Raw genomic sequence first — 23,931 nt, 5'->3', positions numbered from 1 at the left:
AGTCATTCTGTCTGTCCCACGTTTTTCTACTCACTGACGTGGTCAATCTATGTGAAACTGCACATAGGCATTGAGAACTGGCATAGGTAGAAGGTGACGTTACTTTTTCCAAAAATTACACTATTAGTATATTCTTTTACAAAGTTGCTTTTAATTGAATTGTATGCATTCACTCCACGAGTTACTGCGCACGCGCGTTAATATATGTATCCACCTCAAACGGACGTCAGCTGTAGCCCAGCAATCGTACTATCAAATTCACAAACACTCTGTCTGAATACATTGCTCTTCTTAATGGGTTCAGTTGACTATTAAATCTGCAATTTCCTATGACCTGTATCCCAAACACACACCATGTGAAACTGTACGTGGGCAACTGTGCACTCAATGGTTATGGACTAGTTAGATAATATTTTAGGTATTCACTTCCTCCTACTCCTTTTCAGACATGAAACATGATCATTCATTTGCTTACCATTATGGAAGAGTCACGTACGAGTACATGGAGATGAATAGCTGTGTGTTTTTTTTAAGCAAATGTCCTAACATTTGATCTCAGCAGTGATAAGAGTATAACCAGCATATTGTGTGTGTTCTGCACCCTGACGTTAAAGTCAAAGTTGGCATCAACAAGCTCTACGTCAATCCAAATGACCCCACAGCCATGCCACAAAATGTGTGCGGAGCTGCTTTGAGCTGTGCATCTGCTTCAGCAACATTTTGTAGGTGAACCACAAAGTTAAAGTTTTTAAAGAGTCTGTAGAAATCCATAATTTTATGTAATATGCATCTTGTTGGCTCTGTAAGCTGTATAATGTGGATGAAATCAAAAGATATGTTTAGGAGTCAAAGACACTCCTTTATAAACAATCAAAGTCTGATGCTATAAATTACCAGTTGCCATATGTTCCATATCCTTTCCTGAACATAATTAGAACCAGCATGTGTCATATCATCACGAGTGTGCATAGAGTTATGAACTGGCTCCCTCTTGGCTCCCTTACAGACTTAACTAGTATGATAAAAGCAGGGGTTTATCTTCTGGTCTGAAAAGCAAAGCCGATGCGTAAGTGCCTTAAACCTGCATTCTTTCTAATTTCCAGTAGGAGGCGGCTCCACTGGTTTCTAAAAGAAGTCTGATTATGTCGAAGGGCCCGTCCCAATACCCCCCCCTTAGCCCTACCCCTACATTTGCGCATTCCCGCGAGGGGTAGTGGTGCCCCAGTTCCTTTTTGCGTGTAGGGGTAGGGGGCATAATGAGGGGTAATGAGTAACTAGCCCTACGGAGCGAGGGATTTCAGATGCTGACTTGCCAGCGAGGGGTAGACGTCGCCATGGCTACCACCGAGCAAGAGACAGGGAAAAAACGTTCATACATAGCTAACGTTACCTTCGTCAGGTTGTTTGTTAGCTAACTAGCTAGCTCGCACTATCTGGCGTCTGTCATCTGTCCTGATCTGCAAAATTGTTGGATTTTTCACATTACGATAACACGCAGGCTAGTATAACTATGCTGCCTCGTAATGTTAGCTGGTTAGCTAGCTAGCTAGCAGAAGTCCCCTGTCGTCTGTCATTCATCAAACGAAGCATGATGAATGCAGCAAACGTGACTGGTAGGATGAATGAGACTCCACTGTAGATGCCGGTTGGAAATGTAGATGGCTCGCAGCTTCCTGTTTAAAATAGTGACATATGTGTAAACGTAACCAACGCGGTGACGTAGTGAGTGGTGTCCCAATTCCTAGGGAAAGATTTCAACCCCTACCCCTCGTTGCTTCATTTCGAGGGCCAAGGGGTAGTGGGCAAGAGCTAGGGGTAGTGGACAAGGAGGGGTATTGGGATTGGGCCGAAGTCTATGAGAAGATGACCCTACTACTCACTTGATTTATTAGTCCCTCCAGGATTTTGCAAGCTGTTGGTATGCAGCGCCAAAGGACTGTCTTCATGAGTTGCCGTCCTCCTGCTCGCTGCCTGGTTAGCATGAGCTAACACAGCACAGTGTGATGTCATCCATGCTCGTCATATTTTGCCACTCGGGCTGAAACCTTGCAGCAGTAGTTGACATCTGACATCGAGCTGTTGATCTTACACCAAGATCCCTCTGAGGCAACTTGTGATATGTGAAATTGAATTGAGGGAGAGAGAGGGACTGAGCTGATCAGTGCGCTGCAAGCAGTTCCAACGTGAAATGAGATTTTACCCGTTTTAAATGGTCAAATTGCAAGGTCATGCAGACTTCACAGGGACTGGCTGATTTTGTGTTAATTGATACGATCACAACATCCTTGAGGGACTGCTTTATTACCCTAAGTAACTTTTACTTAATGAGTTTATGGTCTCGATCTGCACGATGTTCAGTTTGAAAACTATGGTCCCATTCAGAGTGAAATATACAATAAAACACAGGTATGCTTCAGGGTGTGGCTCCCTGTGATTGACAAGTTGCACGATGGTGCTCATAGTGGGTCCGCTCCATTTCAGTGCGCTGGTGCTCTGCTTAACACATTTACGTCACCATGACCATCCCTATCCCCGTGCATTTTGCCGTCCATGCTGGCAAATATTTGTAAACTAGGAAGACTACCATGGCTTTCGCCCTGTAGGCCGACATTGTTATTTGTTTTCCCAGCTGACAATTATGTGGTTGCCGCTGCTAGCTGATAGATTACACCCTCTTTAAACAGCTTTCCCGGCCCGTAGCCATTACGTAACTGTCAAATGGTGTGCAGACACAGCCTACTCGCCGCACCGTCTGCACATGGCTAAACGTCCTTGAGTCCCCAGTCCTCAGCTCGGGAGGGTGAATATTTTGATTCAGCTAATACTCACATGACTCATTGTGTGATCAGTTTTGAACCATTTCTGTGCAGGTTTGAGCGACAAGCAGCTGCTGCAGCCCGCTGTTGATGCTTTGGAGCTGAGTAGTGACAGAGAGCTGCAGCGAGGTCTCAGCAGGTGAGTGGTCCACATACTCTACATGGTGAATTTAAGAGCAGGTGACATTCAGACAAGTCTAGTAGCTCAGCAGAGATGGCAGTCCAACTCCAGTTACTGTCCTGTCTGTTGTTGCAGCGTCAGGTCAAAGAGGAACCGGCGAGGCCCAGTCATCGAGGCAGACGGGATGCTCAAGATGTTCCACTGTCCCTACGAGGGCTGCAGTCAAGTCTATGTCGCCATCAGCAGCTTCCAGGTAAAACTCTTCATTCATACTTTACATTTCAGCTTCAGTTTGTTTCGCTCTTTGGTTCACTTCCCTCTCTCTGCAGAATCACGTCAACCTGGTTCACAGGAAAGGGAGGACGAAGGTTTGCCCCCATCCAGGCTGCGGGAAAAAGTTCTACCTGTCCAACCACCTGCATCGCCATATGATCATTCATTCAGGTGGGCTCACAAAGACGCACATGTCAGAATCTCATTTTCATAAACCTCCAAATGTAACTTAGTCTTTTTACAGGGGTCAGAGATTTCATCTGTGAGACGTGCGGAAAATCGTTTAAGCGTAAGAATCACCTGGAGGTTCACAGGCGAACACACACGGGAGAAACTCCACTGCAGTAAGTTACTACAGCTGAAAACACATTTTATCTTTTCACATTTTCCTCTGAGCAGTAGGCGTGTCACGATATCAGAAATTTAGTGGTTGATACCAATACCAGCGAAATTCCCCGACTCTTGATACCTAATTTGATGCCACGGTAAAAAACAAAAACAAAACAATAAATTCCACATGCATAAACATAAACTCCTTTATTAAAACCATTTAAATTCAGTTTTTATTATAATCTCTGATGATCTGCCTCGGACACAAAGGACCTGTCTGTGTGAGTTTTGAGATTTTATGGGCAAGAAAACATATATTAATATGGAGCCTACAGTATATTTACATATTTCTCCTCCATTGTTGTTATTGGTCAGCACTTGTACATGTAATGCAGGATTTATATGTCTGTGCCGTATTGACGCCGTACCCTACGCCATAGCCCAGTCACTCCTATAAAAGGTAAAGGGGATTTATGGTTGTGCGTAGACCCTACGCACGTCGCCTTTGCCGTTGGGAGCATTTTTACTTCTGTGGTGGTGTGTCTGTGTCACTCTGCAGTTACACCTCCAGAACACTAGTCGGCGGCGGAAGTTTCTGTTAAGTGCTGTAAAGTTTAGTTGATTCAAAACACACATTAAACACACATTAAACATGGCTTAATAGAGACAGTTTCAAACACAAGTACACAAATCAGCTTCACTATAACTCGCAGCATTCACAGACAAACACTTGTCTTTATCTGGACACATTTTCCCCACAAATACAACATGCTAACGTTATTAGCACAAGCCTATGGCATTTTACATTCTATAAATTAGCCTAGCAGCTAGCAGACTTTTCCTCTTCTCATATGAAGCCAGGGACAACAGCAACATTTAACAAAGGTAACGTTACACAGTTTGGCTTCATTACAGCTCACAAGGTTCACTGACAAAACAACTGTCTTATACTAAACACGTTTTCCAAACAAATACAACACAGGGCTGCCAACTTTTCAAAAACCTTGGAGTGAGATTTGGTGGGGCCAACCGAAATTTTGCCACATACACTGCAACTTTTTGTATGGCCCATTCAGCGTCATTACCATACAGCAAAAACGTTTTGTTTGTTTGTTTTTAAATATACCATTTTCCATACATCAGTTGTTCTCAATGTACTAGCCTAACTCAGAGTGTACCAACTGAACCAATTGACCCAACAGTAAGACACAAGACACAGCATGGCTCAAACTTGTGCATGTTTACTTTGGGATTCTGTATAAAAATAAAGTCATCAAATAGTAAACACATATGCAACATCATGCAAGAAACATTTAATAAATTTAAAATAAATAAATAAATTAAAGTTTAACCATTTATACAAACAATTCCCAAAATAGGGAGGCTACTGTCAAAGTCCTTAAGATCTGTGTGCTTTCTTGTACTTGCTTGTGGCCTTTTTTGAGGCCTTGATGATTTTTGGGGAGGGCTCCCACGTGAAGCAGGACTCCAGGCCAGCCATCTTTATTGTCATTATTGATGACAGGGTTCCATCCAGAGCCAGGCTGTTCTAGGTTTTAGTCTCTCTCTCTGCATCTGCATTGGAGTGGGGTAACACCAGGACCAGCTTTGCAATGGTGGCAAGCCTCATGAACAGACTTAACCCTGTCACCTATGAAGAATGAACCAAGAACACAGTGGGAAAAAAATCTCACATTCCTTTGAAAGATGAGTAAAGGTTGATAATTAATTTTGTCTAAAACAAAATGTACACACCTACTGTATATGATGCTTTATACATACATAACAAATTATTCTAATTTGTATATACTACTATATATACAGTAATTAATATACAATTATAAAGCAGCATAGAGGAATGGTTTTGTATAGATAAAACAGACAAAAGTAATTAGGCATCAACCTACAGTATACTTTTACAGCTGCATTGAAACCTCAAAATAATATGTACAAAGCTCTTGAAATGCCTTTAAATGATCTCACAACACACAAAAAACAAATATGCAAACGTTACTTAAAGTTTAAGAGCACAAACACTTAACATACATACCTGAAAAGAGCGGGGGAAATCAATCTTCTTCTCCTTCTTCTTCTCCTTTTCCTTCTTATTCTGAGTGCAATCCCGGTGTCAATTGGGCCACAGCGCCACCAACATCCAATGTAGTGGTCGGGAGGTGCATTGCGCATTGAAACAGGGACTTTTTTTGTTTTGGCTCAGACGGACACTTCAGCGTGAGAAATCGGGGGTGTGGCGTGAGAGCGTGTGAAGCCAATCAAATGTGTGTGTCTCACGGCCAATGCGTGAGAGTTGGCAGCCCTGACAACATGCTAACGTTATTAGCACAAGCCTATGGCATTTTACATTGTATTGTTTAGCCTAGTGGCCGGCGATCTTTCCCTCTTCTCATGTGAAACCTGGATAAATCCCGAAGTATAAATCCCTGAAGGATAAATCACAAACAAGACTTAAAATGCTATTTTTGTGGAGGATTTATTGTCTTCACAATTTATTGTTTCTTATCTGTGAAATTAAAGTAAATCAAAGCTTTGTTTCCACTGAGGGAAATGGTGTCATTATACAGAGACAGACAGGAGGTCTGCGTCACCGCAACGCGTAATTACAATTCTGGGGACGTGCACCTCCCCAGAAATGTAACTACGCATTGCGGTGACGCAGACCTCCTGTCTGTCGCTATCGTAGGCTCTACGTCGACGTGGAGCCTACACCGTAGCTACGGCGTCGATTCAACGCAGAATTATAAAATATGTGTACGGGGCCCATAAAAAAGCGTGCTAGGTGGCTGAGTGCGACCAAGCAGCTAACTTCTGCTGGCTAATTCCCGGTTTAGCACTTTGCTAACTTAAATAGGGTTAAAATAATTTAATTGTACAGCTCTTCAAGACTTTCCAAGTGTTAACAGACCGAGTGGATCAAATCCTGATAGTAAAAACAATCCTTTCACAGGGGTTGTGAAGCTCAAAAAAATGTAATCACTGATTCACAGACATCTCTGTCACAATGTAAGTGTATGGGGAAAAGTCCTTTTGGGCCCAGTGGCATCATGTGACAGACCCGGACGATGTAATTCCACTTTTAGCCACTATGTAAAACTGGCTTCAGGCTTGGCGCTCTTCCTGGTGGCTTGGTTGTTCTTCGTGCTGGTAGGCGTTCTTCTTCTTTCTTTGGCGTTTAACCCCAGACTAGAACACTTGTAGGCGTTTGTGGCGCCTCGTCAGGAGAAGAAAGAGTTCTGTCATGTTTTCAGGAATATGACATTGAGTTGGTACGGAAGTATCTGTTCTTGTGACATCCCTTCTAAGCAGGTGATACTGTGACATTTTGGGATTAATCTGAAAATGTAGGTTTACTGGACTCTGGAATCTGGAAGATAATAAAATCATAAATAGAACACAGTCCATAATCATCTACATGATTGTCACTCCTCTCTTTTCTCTCCTTCTCCCTCCTCCTCCTCTTCTCACCCACATCATCTGTCAGATGTGAAATCTGTGGCTACCAGTGTCGCCAGCGTGCGTCCCTGAACTGGCACATGAAGAAGCACACTCCGGAGGCCCACTACAACTTCACCTGTGAGTTCTGTGAGAAGAGGTTCGAGAAGCTGGACAGTGTTAAATTCCACAAGCTAAAGAGCCACCCGGACAAACAGGCAACCTGAGGCGCTCAGACACCAGGTGATTGGAGTTTAACACGCACAGGTCGGCCCTCGGAAACCAGAGGAAGACTTCCAGTGAAGAGACTGACTTTCCTTTGCTGCGTTTGTCTGACCTCACGTCCAGGATGGTGTGAGCGTCACCTGTGAGCACACAAGCGGTGGACGCAGCGGGCCGGTCTAACAGCTGTGCAGGACACAGGCTGTTTCAGAGTTCAGGGCCCAAACATGGGGTTTGAACGTATTTGGTAGAGTCAGGAAAAAAGCTTGATTAACAGTTTATTAAAAATGGTTAATTGACTGTTTGCTAAAGCCCCCGCCCCAAACAGCTCGTAGCTTAACTACCATAACTATGCACAGCAGAGGTGGGCATGGCTGCAGCTAGAGAGATATATGAAGTATATAAGGATTCTGACTGATTTACAAAATCACCAGAGCAAAAGTGTGAAAGGAATGGATCAAACTGAGTGTTTATCGGCTCTAACGTAAGCTGCAAACATTAGCATGGCCAACTGGCTTACTCCCTACAACACTAACTCGTCATTACTTCCTTTAAAAGTAAAATCTACTCATTGAAAATACAAATACAATTAAAGCATAAATCTAACCACTGTCTTGCTCATCTGAGAGTGTTAGCTAAGTTGCTAATGTTAAAGGTAGAGTTAGTAATATTTTGGTGGTTTGAGTTGAAGGTGTGAGAAAGAATAATATCAGTAACATTGTTAACACTGTGCTACATTACAGAGAAATACAAACCGTACTAATGAACCTTCATTAATATAGGCCTATATTTTATCTCCAAGTGCACGTCACACACTGAGCGAGCCGCCTGTTAATGACGCTGTGGGCTAATGGGCATGTAGCTACTTCCATGTTTCAGATGATACGTCATGTTTGTAGTCGACCAATGAAGATGAGTTTACATATCACCTTGGGTTCGTCCTTCACCTTCTCAAAATGATCCCACACTTTGGATTTCCTGCCCGACATGTTATTAACTAGCCTGTGGAATAACCGCAGGTACCAGCCCTGGAGATTAACCTGAAGAGGACACTTCCTGTATCTGTCCTTTCAAAGTAAAGTCACACATGGTCCATTCATATAGGTTTGGATTTATTTTGACAAGGTGCAGCTCCTGATAGAGATTCACTTTTTTTTTCTGCAACTAAACGACCACTGAAATCTTTCCGATTAATGACGTTTCTGGTCGACTAACGTTCGGTCGACCATTAGGGGGCAGCCCTAGTTTGTAGCCTTATTGATGTTGTACTCTTTGGGGGCAAGACAGTTTTCTTGACTTAAGACACTGATATCTCCACAGTGACTAAACCAATTGTTACCATTCAATCTGTATTTCAAACATCCATATCCCTTAATTCTTTTGCTATTTGTGAAGCTGGCCCTCGACAATATCTGACAATGTTGGTTTAAAGAGCCTATTACTGGCTCAGTTTCAAACATTAAAAAGTCGTCCTGAGACAGCATTTTCAACCAACTCATGATACTAACGTTAGCTTTGTTAGCTACAAGAAATGATCATTTTCAGCAGCGGCTGTTATATCAGCCAGCAAGGCTGACGGTCGTCAGCTGAAAATAAAAAGCTGCTTTTGTCCACTTCTGTCTGAAACAAACAAACCGTTATTTCCAAAAGAATTTCAAGTGAGCAGGGGCTTAGCAAACGGTCAATGAAAGGTCCAGTGTGTAGGATTTAGGGGGATATATTGGCAGAAATGGACAATATCATAATTAGTATGTTTTCTTTAGTGTATTATCACATTAAAGTAAGAAACATTGTGTTTTTGTTACCTTAGAATGAGCCGTTAATCTACGCAGAGCTGCTCCTCCGCCAGAACGGACAAACCAAACACTGGCTCCAGATAGGTCCATTCACATTTTTTAAGTCACCTGGTCGGTCTGTTTTGGAGAAGAAGAGACCTCTGTGGATAATTCTGCTCCCAGTGAAAACCTCCTGAACAATGAACACTGAAGGAATTCTAACCAGGAGAAGTTTGAGCTGGTTGCAGTCTGCACTCCTCACTGCTAGACGCCACTATAATTCCCCTAAATCTCACACACTGCTCCTTTAAGATAGAAACATAGGAAATATTTTCCATTAAAGGAAATGTTTTTGTCGGCCTACAGGACACTGTCTGCAGTGATTTAAAGGGCAAATAATTTTTAATAACTGGATTAAAACATGCAAAACACTGGTATGGACTGTTAAGGGTGTACTATGCAGGACTCATACAAAAGTAATCCCTCTCATTCATTACTTATGATCAGTGAGAAGTGTGTGCTGGTGTGTTTATTTGCAGAGATTCTGCCCTCTGCCTGTATTTTATCATTTCCGTCATATTTTGCTGTGTTTGGGACGTTTGATGGCAAAGTGTTCAGGTGAGGTCAGGACTTCATAAAAAGGTAGAGACAAGGTGCCACACTGTAAGCAGCACACATCCAAGATGAAGCTACGAAAATTGACCCTTCGCTAATCCCGCCCCTGGATGCAGACTGGCCAATCATAGCAGAGCATCGAGCCGGCTCAGACCAGGGTCCGACAACAACACAGCTGTGCTGCATTGTGTCACATTTCCTTCATTTTCAGGCTGGTGTTGTGGATTTGGAGCTAAATGTTGTGCCATGTTTACTCTGACAGCATGTTGGACCATGACAAAGTGGCGGGGCTTAGCGAAGGGTCAATTGCGCACACAGTGCCAAAAAATGCAAATATAGAGAGGCGACATGCAAAGCAGACAAAGCACATTCCAAATTGAGAGTGAATCTGCAGTTGGTAATACTGTTCACAAACAGTAACAGTTCCTGCATGGTATACCTTTAAAGATGAAGTATGATTTAAATATGATGGCTCAGTCTATTAATACACCAAGAACGTTTCTTGATGACACACCAGTGTAGTAGGTAAATAGTAACTACATATGTGTATTAGATATACTTGAATTTAAGGCTGTGACATCATTGAGGTTTGAGCGTTGTGTTTTTGCACCGCACCGCTCAGACGGACACAAATGTGGGTTCGTCCATTTCAGTCATTGAGCACTGAGCATCTGTTGTGTGGGCCAGGACAGCAGTCTTTATCTTACATTATCTGTTTTCACCATCCCAGTGTCCTGACTCACAGGCTCTGATGAGAAACCCTGTGAGTTTAATGTGACAGTTTCTCAGGAAAAATTCACCTCAGTCCTCTTGTTCCCTCCTCGTGTTCCGTCTGTGTTTAGTTTCTAAGAAAATGCACTTTTTGTCTCTTATGTTGGTTTTTTTAACCGATGACGAATCACTAAAATATGTGAATATGACGTGTTTGTGTTTTATCTTTTTTTTCTGAAAGACATTTGTTTGACACACATGGTTAATAACATGCAGCATGTTCTTACCTCTTGCATAACGCACTCAAGGATGTGTGTTTGTGACAAAGTGTGGGTGTGCATAAATAGTAAGAAAAGGCATGAAAAGCATAAGTGTTAATGACACCTCGTCATAGAATGACACATACTGGACCCTTTCAGTCAGCTGAACGTTGGACATGCAAATGGTTTCTGGATGTTTGTGTTGATAAGAGGTTTAGCACGGGGGGACAAGTTTAGTCGTAAGAGAGCAAAGATAAGTCGTGATTAGGGGTTACATTTTGGATTTGAAGAGTAAAATATTTATAAATACAAAATGGATTTTGATAATTTATTCGAACATGTCAAAATGTATTGTTATTTATTCATTTGCTTCACACAGTTTAGGCCCATTTCAAATCTATTTTTTATCAGCTACTCAAAAGTGTCATGACGCCATCAACATGCTGTGATTGATCATCAGCATTCTTCTGCTGTAAATCATCTATCCTCCCTTCTTTAGCAGTTGAGTTAGTAATTTCCACCTGTCACTCTCTGTGCGTTCTTTTATCTCTGCTTTGAAGGACTGTGAAGTTCAGACAAAGCAAATGTCACACTGTACAATGTGAGAAATATGAGGCCAAAGTCTGAGGAGCACTCACTGAAGAAACCTGGTGGTGGAGACTCCACCTGACAGCTCTCTGATGGTGGGGAGTGAAGTCACTGTTTCGGGTATTACAGTCACATTTAAACTGGCATTTCATTACAGGTAAATGCATACAGCAACATGTATAAACATGCATTTAAAGGCAAAAGAAATAGAGCCCAAACATGTAAGACAATGTTGGTATGTTTCTGCAAACTATGAATATGTTGTTTGTTCGTGTCGTATGCATCATATCAATGTTTCTGAAGTGACACAGTATGTGAGCTGACTGGCATTCAGAGGAGGAGGTAATAGTGGATGCTGTGACATCTAGAAGAGATGCCTGCCAAACTGCAGACCACCATTTGAGACCAACAAATAAGAAAATGGTTGTGTTTCAGCAACTTGTTGAAAAGCAGTTTTTTCACGGAGTAATCACTGTGTTTTGAGAGGGGAGAGTAACGCCAAAAGTGGGTGTTTTTTTACAGAGACATCGCTGCCAGTACAGTGCTATAAAAAGCGGTCTTTTTTATTGCTGAGACATTTACCAAGATATCACTGCATTTTTAGTCAGGATAGTGCCACCAAAAGAGGTTTTTACTGAGACATCCCTGCGTTCCCTGACACAATAGTGCAACAAAAAGCAGTTTTTGTTTTACCAAGACATCTCCACATTTCAAGCCGGGTTGCCTTCAATAACTGTTGTTTTTTGCTGTGTTTCCGCCGGTATAGTGCCATGAAAGCAGTCTTTTTTGCAGAGACATTGCTGTTTTTAGCAAAGATAGTGCAAAAAAAGTGTTGTTTTTTTCTTTTACCAGGACATCACTGCATTTCAAGCTGGGATGCCGTGAAAAGTTGAGATTTGTTTTTACTGAGGTATCGCTATGTTTCCTGCCAGGATACTGCCACAAAAAGCTTTTTATTTACCAAGATATCACTGCGTTTTTAGTCAGGATAGTGCCACCGAAAGAGGTTGTTTTTTACTGAGACATCACTGCATCTCCTGATGGAATAGTGCAACAAAAAGCAGTTTTTGTTTTACCAAGACATCTCCACATTTCAAGCCAGGTTGCCTTCAAAAATGGTTGTTTTTTGCTGCGTTTCCGCCGGTATAGTGCCATGAAAGCGGTCTGTTTTTTGCAGAGACATTGCTGTGTTTTAGCAAAGAAAAAAGTGTTGTTGTTTTTTTTGCTTTTACCAAGACATCACTGCATTTCAAGCTGGGAAGCTGTGAAAAATTGTCTTTTTTTTTGCTGAGGCATTGCTATGTTTTCTGACAGGATAGTGCCACAAAAAGGTTTTTATTTACCAAGATATCACTGCATGTTGAGCCAGGATAGTGCCATGAAATGCGGTTGTGTTTGTTTGGGGTTTTTTTGTTTTGTTTTTTGTTGCTTTTTCACCAAGATATCACTGCATTTCAAGCTGGGATAGTTTTTCAAGCCCAAACATGATCTGTTCGTAACTATAGCCAAGTAGTTTTTGTGTCTTAACCTAACCACAGCGTTGTTGAAATGCACAGAATCAAAAAGTTTCAACGTATCCTCAACTTAATAACATATAAATATAACATATCCATGGTTTGCAGAACTGTACAATGCCAACATATTTTCTTGCGATTGGGTTGCACACCCCACATCCAGACACAAACTACACACAGTTGGACAACAATCCAGTCAGGTGGGGTATTTCTGACATATCTGACAGCAGGTCAGAAATTTAATTGAAAGCCAAACTATGAAAGCAATAGTTGGCAACTTTTATAGAAAATAACTGTTGTCGTATTTGAGTAAACTGACACTAAGTCTACACAACAGTACGTTAGACACTGCACTGTGGTCAAACTGTCAAACTAGGCAGCGCTCATCAAATATGAATCAAGATACTATTACTCTGTTGCCTATTTCTCATCTCACATGTTTTCAGAAACAACAAGTGTACTTTTTAGCTACTGCTACTTTTCAAACTACTAATGGAAATATATAAAAACTCGCTCAGCCATGTCAAAGGCAGCACAGAGGTTAAGTGAAACTACAATGGGAATTCTTTTTGAATCACTGTTGATTTTAAAGTCACTGTTTACTCTGATAAGAGCTGTTTCAGTGTGTGGAGGGAAATATAATCAGTTATTTATATACAACTTTTTTGTTCCAGAAAAGGATTAGGTCAGCCTTTAGTTACTGATTACAAATGGTTTCTGTCATTAATGCACGCAACGTTTGTCATACGTACAAACTGTGTTAAAATTAACACCTCAAAGGTACATAGGTGTGTTAAAAGGCTGGTGTGAATACAAACAGGTGATCTCTCTTCCCCTTCCTCCCTCACAGGAGACCAGCCTGACTCCATGGTGATGTGTGCTATTACTCGGCTGCTTTGGACACGCCCACCTGCCTCCCTCTCCCTCTCCCTCTCCCTCTCCCTCTCCAGTACTTAACCAGCCAACAGCCTTAAAATAAAAGCAGAAAGCTGAAAAAGTCACTCAGAGGCTCTCTCATATCCACCGGAGCGACAGAGCCACACAGGAAGTGGAGACAGAGAGTATATTGTGGGTGATTTTCAGAGGACAGAAGAATAATACACTGCTGTGCTCCTGTTATCTCACAGTCAGTCTGCTCCCACAGCAACAGCCTCCATCACCACAGTGAAGGTAGAGACTCCTGACAGAGAGAGCCAGCCTCAGAGGACGTCCTCGGATATCTGCTGTGAAAGGTAACTTTGACTTTGATTTCAAGTTGTGTTGGAGCTTCTCTGTGAGAGTTTTAGGTCTTTTGGGTATTTTTCAAGTGCCGTACCAACACAGGGAGGGATCCATCCAACAATGATCCTTTGTCTCCTGAGACCTGCCTGCAATTATTCCGCTCAATGGCGTCCTTTGAGATTTGGCCGTGTTTTTGATGGAAGTCAGTCAGTCAGAGACAAACTCAGAGGTTTTGTTGATCTAAGCCCAAAGAATACAGACCAGGTACCTCCAAACAAGAGCCTCTCCCCATTGAAAGTGAGCACTACTTATTTTTTCACTGGGACCTTTTGAGATTTTCATGTGACTCCAGCTTGTTAATACATCACCAGACCGACTCCTTGGTGTCAGAGTGCAACTGCTGACCATGAGGAAGTCGGGAAAGCTCAGAGGTGATTGTGGGAGTTTGGGGAGTCAAGGCAACAGCTCATTCTGTGAGTGCATCCTGGCCCCTGGATGTATGATTAACTTGACGACGAGCAGCTTTATTCAACAGCAGGGACCGGCTGAAAGAACACACAAGCCATTTCCTGTTTTTGGTTATTTGAGATGTATGTCCGAGGATATGTTTACACAAGGTGTAGTATGTAAATCACTGTAAATCCTGTAATAGAGAAGGTAAGGATCAAATGATAGTGAGGCGAGGCCACGAGGGAGATCCCGATTCTGAGAAAGCAGCCCGTTGCCACAAGAGGGTTCTGCTCAGTCATTGTTGTTTGGGAAAACAATTTGTTTTGTTACACCAGACAAAGGGCACTGTATCCCATGTGGGGGGCGCACACACACACACACACACACACACACACACACACACACACACACACACACATACACACATTTGGAAGTGACAATCTTGAAAGGACTCTAGAACAGTAGGGGTTGTAAAATGGGGGCGGGAGGAGGAGATTTGGAGATAGGGTGTGAGTGATGTGTGTGTGCCTGTGTTTGATGAGTCAAGATGATGAAGACAGATGAATGTTATGTTTCTGTGTGAGCCAGGCAGCAACATCAGTGCTGAAAAAATGAAGCCAACACTGAAGTGCCAAAAACTGCAGTTCCTCTAATGGCCACTTGAGGCTGGTTCCAAGAGTGAGACAATCCTCATAGACCCCCATGTTATTATAGCCGGAATTAACATGTTTACAGCCGCATACAAAAAGCGGTTTCGGTCTCTGTAGTTGATCTCCCTGTTCATGACAGCTGTACAGGGGTGAATTTTTATATAACTCACTTATTTACATTTTATTAAGGCCTAAAGTTATGCAAAACTTAACCATAACTTTATATCGGTGTCATCAAGGCAAATTTGTACAGTACACACAAATGCTACTCTGTACTCGATCAAAATATGTCTAATAGAAAAATGTAACTACAGGGCGTGAGGAAAAGCGAAGATAATACGATCACACTGGGTCTGTAAATGATAATGGGCGGGACGCTTTGAGTGACAGGCTGTCTGCAGATAGTGTCCTTGGCGGGTCCATGTCATTGGTTCGACAGCCCATTAGTCCGACTGTCCGCGGTGCTGAACGGCTCGCGGCGGGCGTATGGTGTGTCGCGACCAGCTCTGGGTCAGCTGGGAAAGGCTTGAGGCGGAGCAGGCTCACGGCTTGTGTGTTTGTCACTTTCTTTTTCATTTTAACCCACACCATGATCTTTTCCTGACCCTAACCAAGTGGTTTTTGTGCCTAAACCTAACCAGACCTTAACCACAGGGCATCCTGATGATTTCGGAATGGACTTCCGAACAATGGTCGGAATAATGGGATGTCGAACCAATGGGCTGTCGAACCAATGGGCAGTTCCCTCCTCGACTCCTCACTTAGACCAAAGTATTCACATCCCAAGTCGTCACGTATTGCCGCTTTGTAAGTGGACTTTTATGTTGACATCAGGGGCTTAAATATGAGCAGTGCAGGCAGTATGGTTGCACCGGGGCCCTTGGGGTGGGGGCCCTTGCAAGTGGTTCAGCTTGCCACCTCAGAAATACGCCTGTGTTCAAAGAAGAATACATGTTAAAATATAAATGCTGTTATCTGCTACATGCCCTCGAGAAGGCTTAACCATCTCCATCAACGTTTCTTTTTTTCTTTTGTGAAATAATCGGTAGAAATCTAAAACAAATTAAATGTTCATTTTTACAGAAATTATATGAACTATAAATCAACTATTTAAAAACTCTATTTAATGAATAATTTCTTATTTTATTTGGTATTTTTGTCATGCGCTGATTTGCAGAGATGATTGGTAATGTGTGTCAAATCTGTATTTGATCACGTGAAGATACTATAAAATATATGGTTTCAACGCAAAATCTGGCACTAGGGCTGATGACGTTCCAGGACGCTGCAACCAATGTCAACAAAAGCACATAGTTAGAAACAAACATCATAGTTTGGCTCAACAGTTATACAGGAAGCAAACAGTGGGCTCTTGGATGAAAGTCCAGGGTTTGTTGGATCCATCCACCACCCCTCCCTCCCGCCCATAGGGACTGTCCAGCTCCTTATATTACGTCGTCCCCGGCAGTGTTTCAAACTGACGCCCTCAAGCGGTGAATCATACTGCTGTGACAAGTGCCATCTGCCCGTGTTATCAACTGACACTGCCAGTTCGTGTATCATACTGCCGTGACGTGCTGTCTAGTTGCATGTCATAACACCGCGGAATATCATGTCCAGCTGCGTCACAATCTGATGCCTCCTGGTGAGCATCAGTCTGCCATGAAAGGTGGCTTTTGGCGTCAGTGTCTGATGCCGAAATCACAGACAAAGTGGCGGTATTTGATGACTGAAAAAAGAAGAGACTGGTTAAACCCACCCCACACTCCTCCACAGCGCCAGCCTCTCGCCCAAATATGGTCACTTCTGGCTCTGAAAAATTAAGATGGCGATGGATGAAATGACAAACTCAAGGTTTCAAAACAGAAGTTCACAAGCCAGTGGATGACATCACGGAAGCTATGTCCATTATTTTTACAGTTTATGGTCCCCCAGGTTATAATTTCTCTGTTAATGACAATTGTTGGGTGAATCTTTATATATAACTCATCCGTTTAAATGTTATGAAGTCTTAAAGTTACACACAATTAAAGGCGTGGCCACTTTAAGTGATGGGCTGTCTATAATCTCCAGCTGCATATGTACGCAGAGTCTGTCAACTATGGGACAAGAATTTGGTGTCAGAAATGCTGTAGTCTGAGTAGTCTATCTTAAACACTTCACTTGGAGAGGCAAAATGCATTGCCTGAAATGTAATCTTGAAACCCATCAGCTATTGTGCGAAGATGATTTTGCTTTATGCTTTTTTTTTTAATTGATTGGCATTCATATCCAGACATCTGTTTATAGAGATTAGCTGAAATGACCTGTGCTTGAAAGAGGAAGTCTTGGCCGGGATAAATGCTGGCTGCACCAGATCAGCCCGAAATATTGTCCCTTGTCCCCAGAGGCTTTATCGTGTTGACAGATGGAAGCAGATGGGTTCTGAGATTGGGCAAGTCATCACCACAGTCAGTACTCAGATCCCACCCCTGCTTCTCCTCAACTCCCACTCTTGTCCAAATATGGTCACTTCTGTCTCCACAAAAACAAGATGGCGATGGCCGAAATGCCAAACTTGAGACTTTGAAACTGGAGTCCACAAACCAATGGGTGACATCACGGTGGCTACGCCCATTATTTTATGTAGTCTATAGGTTTTCAACCTTTTTGTGTCAAGGCCCTGACACAGCAAGCCGATGATTGGCCATCGCTCAGTGTTGGGCTGTCAGTTAGTGTCTGTCGCCCTAGTCGGTGCAGTGTGTCCCACACCATTGGCCTTCGTCAGCCCCCGTTGGCTTTTTTTACGTGTTTTATCAGCATCGACCGTGGAGCCCACGAATGTAATCAATCTGATTTGCAGTCCAGCTCAGCGCATGAGAAGAGAAATGGAAGTGAGGAAAGTAAACAAACAGCTAACTTCAAGAGACCGAAACAAACTTGTTACATAAGGTCAGATTTTTTTTTTATCCACTGAGCGCTTTAGCAGAAACGTTTTTTGATGGTTTGTGTTATTGTTCATTCTTGCACGGTAAACATGCTCTGTTCTTTCAACTCTGGATTGTGCTGGTAACTGTGCTAACTGGCTAACTAGCATCAAGACTATGTTCCAGTTTCCCTTTTTGAATGACAAATACAGGCTACCGCCATCTGCTGATGTGGAGGATTATTCCATCTCACGCTGGTGCAAAACGTACGTCCTGGCTGGCCGTAGGCTGTAATTTTTGCGGTGTGTTCATGTGCAACTCTTTGGCCGAGACACGGCGACGTCCGTCTACACAGCAGCGGGGGCCTTCATCACTGCAAGTTCTCTGAAGTTGGTTTGGTGTCTGGGCCTTTAAGGACACCGAAATTAATACACGTGATGCCACAGACCCTCATTTGATAAGATTTTGCTTCAGGGTTCTCCATCTGAAAAGATTTTGGTTGTTAGATACGATGAAGAGGAGAATTCTATTTTTGTCAGCCACAGTTGAGGAGATAACTGTGAAGGAAGTGAAACCTATGATCAGAACATTCACTCCTATGACTCTTACTCACATTGGACTCACCTCTATAGTGAATTAGATCGTGAACATAAATGTTTCCACAGTTTTCTGGGGACCCCCTGGTACTTGGAGCCACAGCTGTAAAACACTACAGAGGATGTGTCATGTATGCATGTGTCAGTCAATACAAAGGTAGCTTGGCTGTTGTGTTGTAATGTACCTCCACTGGCCCTTTGCATAGGCACCATGAAGTCTAACGAGTACTGGGTGTGGTGGATCATCTGGCTCGCCACAAAGTTTTCTATGCAAATACACACCCTGCAGTCCTTGTTTGTTTATTATGCTGCATTTGTGTCTGTATTACTCTGGTCATAATATCTATGAGTTTATGACTTTCCAGTATTTAAACAGAATGTCCTAAATTTAAATTCAAAAGGGGGAAAGTTATAGAGAGACGTGTCTATAGTGTACACACTCAGGTGTAACTGAGTTTGGTTCCTTGTCTCTTTTGTATAACACGGGCTTAGTCAAATGCTTTCCAGTGAATACAGCGTCGCACATTTCCTCAATCCTCAACTCTATATTCCCGTTAAATCTAAACCAAGCAAAGCCCTCACCTGAGTTTCCTGTAAGGTGATATGTGTACAATAAATGTCCTTCAAATGGAAATCAAAGACCCAGGGCACTCTGAATGTTTGACAAAGATAAGTTATTAAGCTGTCGAAGGTTAAAAGGTGAGGAGTTGGGAAGGTGGCAGGTGTTTTCCCCTCCTACCTCACAGAGGAAACAACACAGACCCACTGTTAATTTGTCACCCAATTGGCGGTACATAATGATATTGTGACACTTAGGGCAATACATCATCAAGATGACTAATGCTGCGCACACGTGACTGTGGTGTGTGTGCGAATGAATCAACATATCTAAGGATAACAAGGGTAAACACTTTAAATATGAATCTACATGTACAAAACTCATGTGAGTAAATACAACATGAAGGCTGACAGTGAAGAGTATTTGCAGAGTTGATTGACCACTGTCTTTTTTTTCCTCTGTAGGTCGAACTTTCTGCTGCGAACATGGGATGCTTCGGATTCCTCAAAGTCATGATGTTTGTCTTCAATGGCATCATCTTTGTAAGTTTTACTGCTTCATAAGAAATACTTCAAACTATGATTCTGTTTTACAGAGAAAACACTTTGACATTTTACTTCTGTGTGCATCATGAGTAGGTTACAGTGTGAACAATGGAGGGAAATGTTAACTTTGTGACACAGAAATGAGCCAGTGGGGCATTTTTCAACAATTACAAGACCAAGGGAAGAAAAAATGGACTTCAGGCACTCATGTGTGGAGCAGGAACAGATGCATCTGAATTAAGTTAAAAAGACTTTATTTCAAAACATGGCTGCTTACATTAAAACACGGACTGGTTCCAGCTCTAAGGTCTTCATCAGGGTGGACAGGAGTCAAGCAAACATTTTATAAGCTTGGTAGGGGGTGTCACCCATTCTTGATAAATAAGTGAGCACAGGTGGGTGACAGCAATGGATTACAATGAGAAGCCATGTTGAAAGTGACACCTCCACAAATGTTAAGGAAGAAAAGATTACTTAAATTGTATCCGTACAAAAAAAAAACTAAAATAAGGTTTAGTGTTTCTCCATCCATCCATTTTCATCCGCTTATCCGGAGCCAGGTCACAGGGGCAGCAGGCTGAGCAAAGCACCCCAGACGTCCCTCTCCCCGGCAACGCTTTCCAGCTCCTCCTGGAGGACCCCGAGGTGTTCCCAGGCCAGATGAGATATATAATCCCTCCAGAGTGTTCTGGGTCTGCCCCGGGGCCTCCTACCAGTGGGATGTGCCCGGGACACCTCCAGCGGGAGGCGCCCAGGAGGATCCTGATCAGATGTTGAACCACCTCAACTGACCCCTTTCAACGTGAAGGAGCAGCGGCTCTACTCCGAGCTCCCTCCAGATGTCCGAGCTCCTCCCCCTATCCCTAAGGCTGAGCCCAGACACCCTACAGAGGAAACTAATTTCAGCCGCTTGTATCTGTGATCTCATTCTTTCGGTCACTACCCAGAGCTCATGACCATAGGTGAGGGTTGGGACGTAAATGGACCAGTAAATTGAGAGCTTTGCCTTCCAGCTCAGCTCCCTCTTCACCACGACGGACCGGCACAGCGCCCGCATCACTGCAGAAGCCGCGCCGACCTGCCGATCCATCTCACGCTCCATTCTACCCTCACTCGTGAACAAGACCCCGAGATACTTGAACTCCTTGCTTGAGACAGTAACTCTCCCCCAACCCAGAGAGGGTAGAGTTTTGAAATAAAGTCTTTTTAACTTAATTCAACTGTATCTGTTCCTGCTCCACACACGAGTGCCTTAAGTTCATTTTGTCTTCCCATGTGCTGACCCTTTTCTTCAAGAGCACCTGAGCTTTTTCCTCAGTATCATATGATGAAGACAGTCCTCGAGCACACTACTATCTCGTTCTCCAAAGATTACAAGACTTGAGTCTTGAGACATTTGAGTTTAAGTATAAAAATGTACAAAAGATTCAGCTGTTCATCTGTTACTGACATTTTACTTGGCAGTCAGTGGAGAAACATTATTTTATCCTTTAATGTCCACACTAAGAAAAAAGTAATGGATAAACATTTTCTTTGCATATTCTTTGCTTATTTCCTTTGGGCAATAACAACAAAAATAATGTTTTGGTTTTTTTTTTGGTTTTTTTTAACACATCCCGCACTGTTTTAAATATAGGCCTCTACCAAACAGTTGAGATGTCAATTTATGGTATAGAACAGGAAAAGAAAAAGAAAAATAACATACCACATACTGTTATAATGCTTGTTATATGTTAGTTTACCAACATATATTCATTTGTTACCATTGAATTAGTAGTATTAGAAGTACTAGTATCAGAACTGGCCACATCTCATGCCAAGGAAAGGAAGGTGTTTTTCAGTCATAGTGTGACGCAGAAGTCACTGGCCAAGCGCCGCTATTCAACGACGTTGGAATGAGACAAGGTTTAAAAAAGGTGTGTTATGGAAGCGAAATAATCCAAAATCTCAAAACTGACCAGTGCGTGAATAAAAGCAATTTATTATTGCACTTCCATGAAGTTATTGGACTTGCGAGAGACTGATTAAAAGTAGGGCTATCAAAATAACGCATTAATTTCGATTATAAACACATAAAGAATAACGCATTAAAAAAACCTTTACGCTGATTAATCCTGTTCCGCGGTGCCCTTTGACCTGGTTTGTCATTGAAGGCCACAGTGGCTTTGTCACATGATGGAGGCAGACGAGACGACGCTGCTCGGCCCCGTGAATAGAACATTTACATGTACAAATACCCAGATGGAACTGTTGATAGGAGCACTGTTCTCTGCAGGTTCTGCAGGAAGGAATTTTTGTGCCATCGGAGAACTTCCAAGAACTTGACTTGACATTTCTTAAATACTTTAACAGCAAAAATTGCAATTAATTTAGATTAATTAATCACAGAGCATGTATTTAATTAGATCAATTTGTTTAATCACTTAACAGCCCTGATTAAAAGACAAGAGTGGTCGAAGTTGAACGAGCAGAGGCCTGATTTTTATTGCCTAATATGCTTCAAGCTCATAGGCTATATGCAAAGTCATATGTATTGTCTATGGCCAAGCTTCGAAATACTAGATCCTACAAATCCCACAATGCAACTCATCAATCATTAAACCCTCCATGCTTGGTAAACGTCCAAACATCTGTATTCGCAGGCTGAGTAGAACTCCCCATGACAAATAAATGTACCTTTACATGTGAAATTGGTGGAATTCCCCTTTAAATTTTAGGACTTTCCCCTCCTCTCCTCTCTCCTTGTCTCTTCTTCTCTCCCTCAGTTGGCGGGTGCTGCCATCCTGGGTGTTGGGATCTGGGTGAAGGTGGACAGCAGCTCCATCCTCAGCTTCATCGGGAAAATTGAAAACGCACCACCAGAGCTCAGCCAGGTGCTCAATGTGGGCTACCTGCTGATCGCAATAGGAGCACTCCTGCTCATCATCGGCTTTCTGGGCTGCTGTGGAGCCATCAGAGAGAGCACCTGTATGCTGCTGCTGGTAGGTTGTTGTCTGTTGCTGTCCACTTTGCACCGCTGATATCGAGATGGCGTAGCACCAGTCCTCTAGTTCCCCCCTGGTTAACACTGTTAGTTCTGTCAGCACTGTTGCTGTTGTTTAGCACCAATTATGAAGTTAGCACGTTAGCTGCTAGCTGCCAGCTCACCCACCTTCATGTTGAGAGACAACCCATATGCTCTGAATTTCACATAGAGCCTCTTTAAACAAGTTTTCCCTATTTGAAATGATGATTTAAAAAATTCCATTCTCAGCAAAAGGTTTAACATTCTGATCTTTTTCTAGTTTTTCATCATAATCCTGTTGGTCTTCATAGCTGAGGTTGCAGGAGCAGTGGTGATCTTGGTGTTCAGACCCTTGGTAAGTAAAGGAACTTTTCCACATAGACGATATTGGTAGCCTGGATTATCAAGACAGGCGCTGCCTTCTGTGACTCAGATGCAAAAGCTACTGTATTCTTTCATTTTAGGCAGATGAGCTGATCACCAAGTTTGGCACGGCGGCAGTTCAGAACATCAAGAAGGACTACGGGAAAAATCCTGACATCACAGGACTGTGGAATACTACAATGAGCACGGTAATTCTGCTGAACAGACTGTGATAGTTCTGTTTCACTGGTGCGTTGTGTAACATCGACTCTCTTTGTGTCCACATTAGTTAAAATGCTGTGGATTCTACAACTCTTCAGACTTCGTCAACTCTCCATATTATGTGGACCACAACCAGAAGTACCCACCACAGTGCTGTCCAGGCAGTGATGACCCATGTAATCAAACGGTGGTTGACAGCGTCACGGTATGGACTTTAAAGAAGTACATCCATGTGCATGATCCAGAACCATTTTGAATCAATAACTTTTCACCTCCACTCTTTATTTTCCTCAGACGATCACTGGGTGCTTCCCAAAGATCAAGCAGCTGATTGATAGCAACACTGTGGGGATTGTGGCGGTGGCCCTGGGAATTGCAGTCCTGGAGGTATGTCCTTATCTCTTGTTTTTTTCATTTGCAGGGCCGGCTTTAGATTTAAGCAATATCACACTCGAGCTCGTGATGTTATACTCGTATATCGTCACGGCTGTGATTCGGTTGTAGGCACTCGGCCTGCGGCCTCGTGCCAAAGACAATCACAGCAGTTTAACAGTTAAAAAAGCAAGACTGATTAAGAAATGTTGAAAAATGAGGACAAAATAGATAATTTAAGCATTTTATTTGTCTTCCGCCAACAAAAATAGTTCCCTCAGGACTCCACTGTCACCGTTGCTATGTAACGCAGACATGGTGCGCCAGGCACTTACTCTTTATACACATTTATCTGCACATTTCCATTA

At 42.7% G+C, this 23,931-nt stretch overlaps 2 protein-coding genes across 2 annotated transcripts in view; both read left to right on the top strand.

Moving 5' to 3' along the window:
- The window catches only part of znf653 (zinc finger protein 653), a 17,794-nt gene extending 6,945 nt beyond the window's left edge, over window positions 1–10,849 (top strand). The window contains exons 6-10 of the mRNA XM_050068986.1: window positions 2,871–2,955; window positions 3,073–3,190; window positions 3,267–3,381; window positions 3,455–3,554; window positions 7,040–10,849. Coding sequence (XP_049924943.1) covers window positions 2,871–2,955; window positions 3,073–3,190; window positions 3,267–3,381; window positions 3,455–3,554; window positions 7,040–7,217 — 596 coding nt within the window. The 3' untranslated portion in view covers window positions 7,218–10,849. The remainder of the gene's footprint in view (window positions 1–2,870; window positions 2,956–3,072; window positions 3,191–3,266; window positions 3,382–3,454; window positions 3,555–7,039) is intronic.
- A 2,785-nt stretch (window positions 10,850–13,634) lies between these two features.
- The window catches only part of tspan34b (tetraspanin 34b), a 12,300-nt gene continuing 2,003 nt past the window's right edge, over window positions 13,635–23,931 (top strand). The window contains exons 1-7 of the mRNA XM_050069034.1: window positions 13,635–13,907; window positions 19,522–19,599; window positions 22,368–22,583; window positions 22,887–22,961; window positions 23,071–23,178; window positions 23,259–23,396; window positions 23,486–23,578. Of these exons, the coding sequence (XP_049924991.1) occupies window positions 19,543–19,599; window positions 22,368–22,583; window positions 22,887–22,961; window positions 23,071–23,178; window positions 23,259–23,396; window positions 23,486–23,578 (687 nt within the window). The 5' untranslated portion in view covers window positions 13,635–13,907; window positions 19,522–19,542. The remainder of the gene's footprint in view (window positions 13,908–19,521; window positions 19,600–22,367; window positions 22,584–22,886; window positions 22,962–23,070; window positions 23,179–23,258; window positions 23,397–23,485; window positions 23,579–23,931) is intronic.

This window comes from Epinephelus moara, chromosome 18, assembly GCF_006386435.1.
Source record: "Epinephelus moara isolate mb chromosome 18, YSFRI_EMoa_1.0, whole genome shotgun sequence".
Lineage (NCBI taxonomy): Eukaryota > Metazoa > Chordata > Actinopteri > Perciformes > Serranidae > Epinephelus > Epinephelus moara.
The sequence above is the reverse complement of the archived record's forward strand: the minus strand, read 5'-3'. Positions and strand labels throughout refer to the sequence as shown.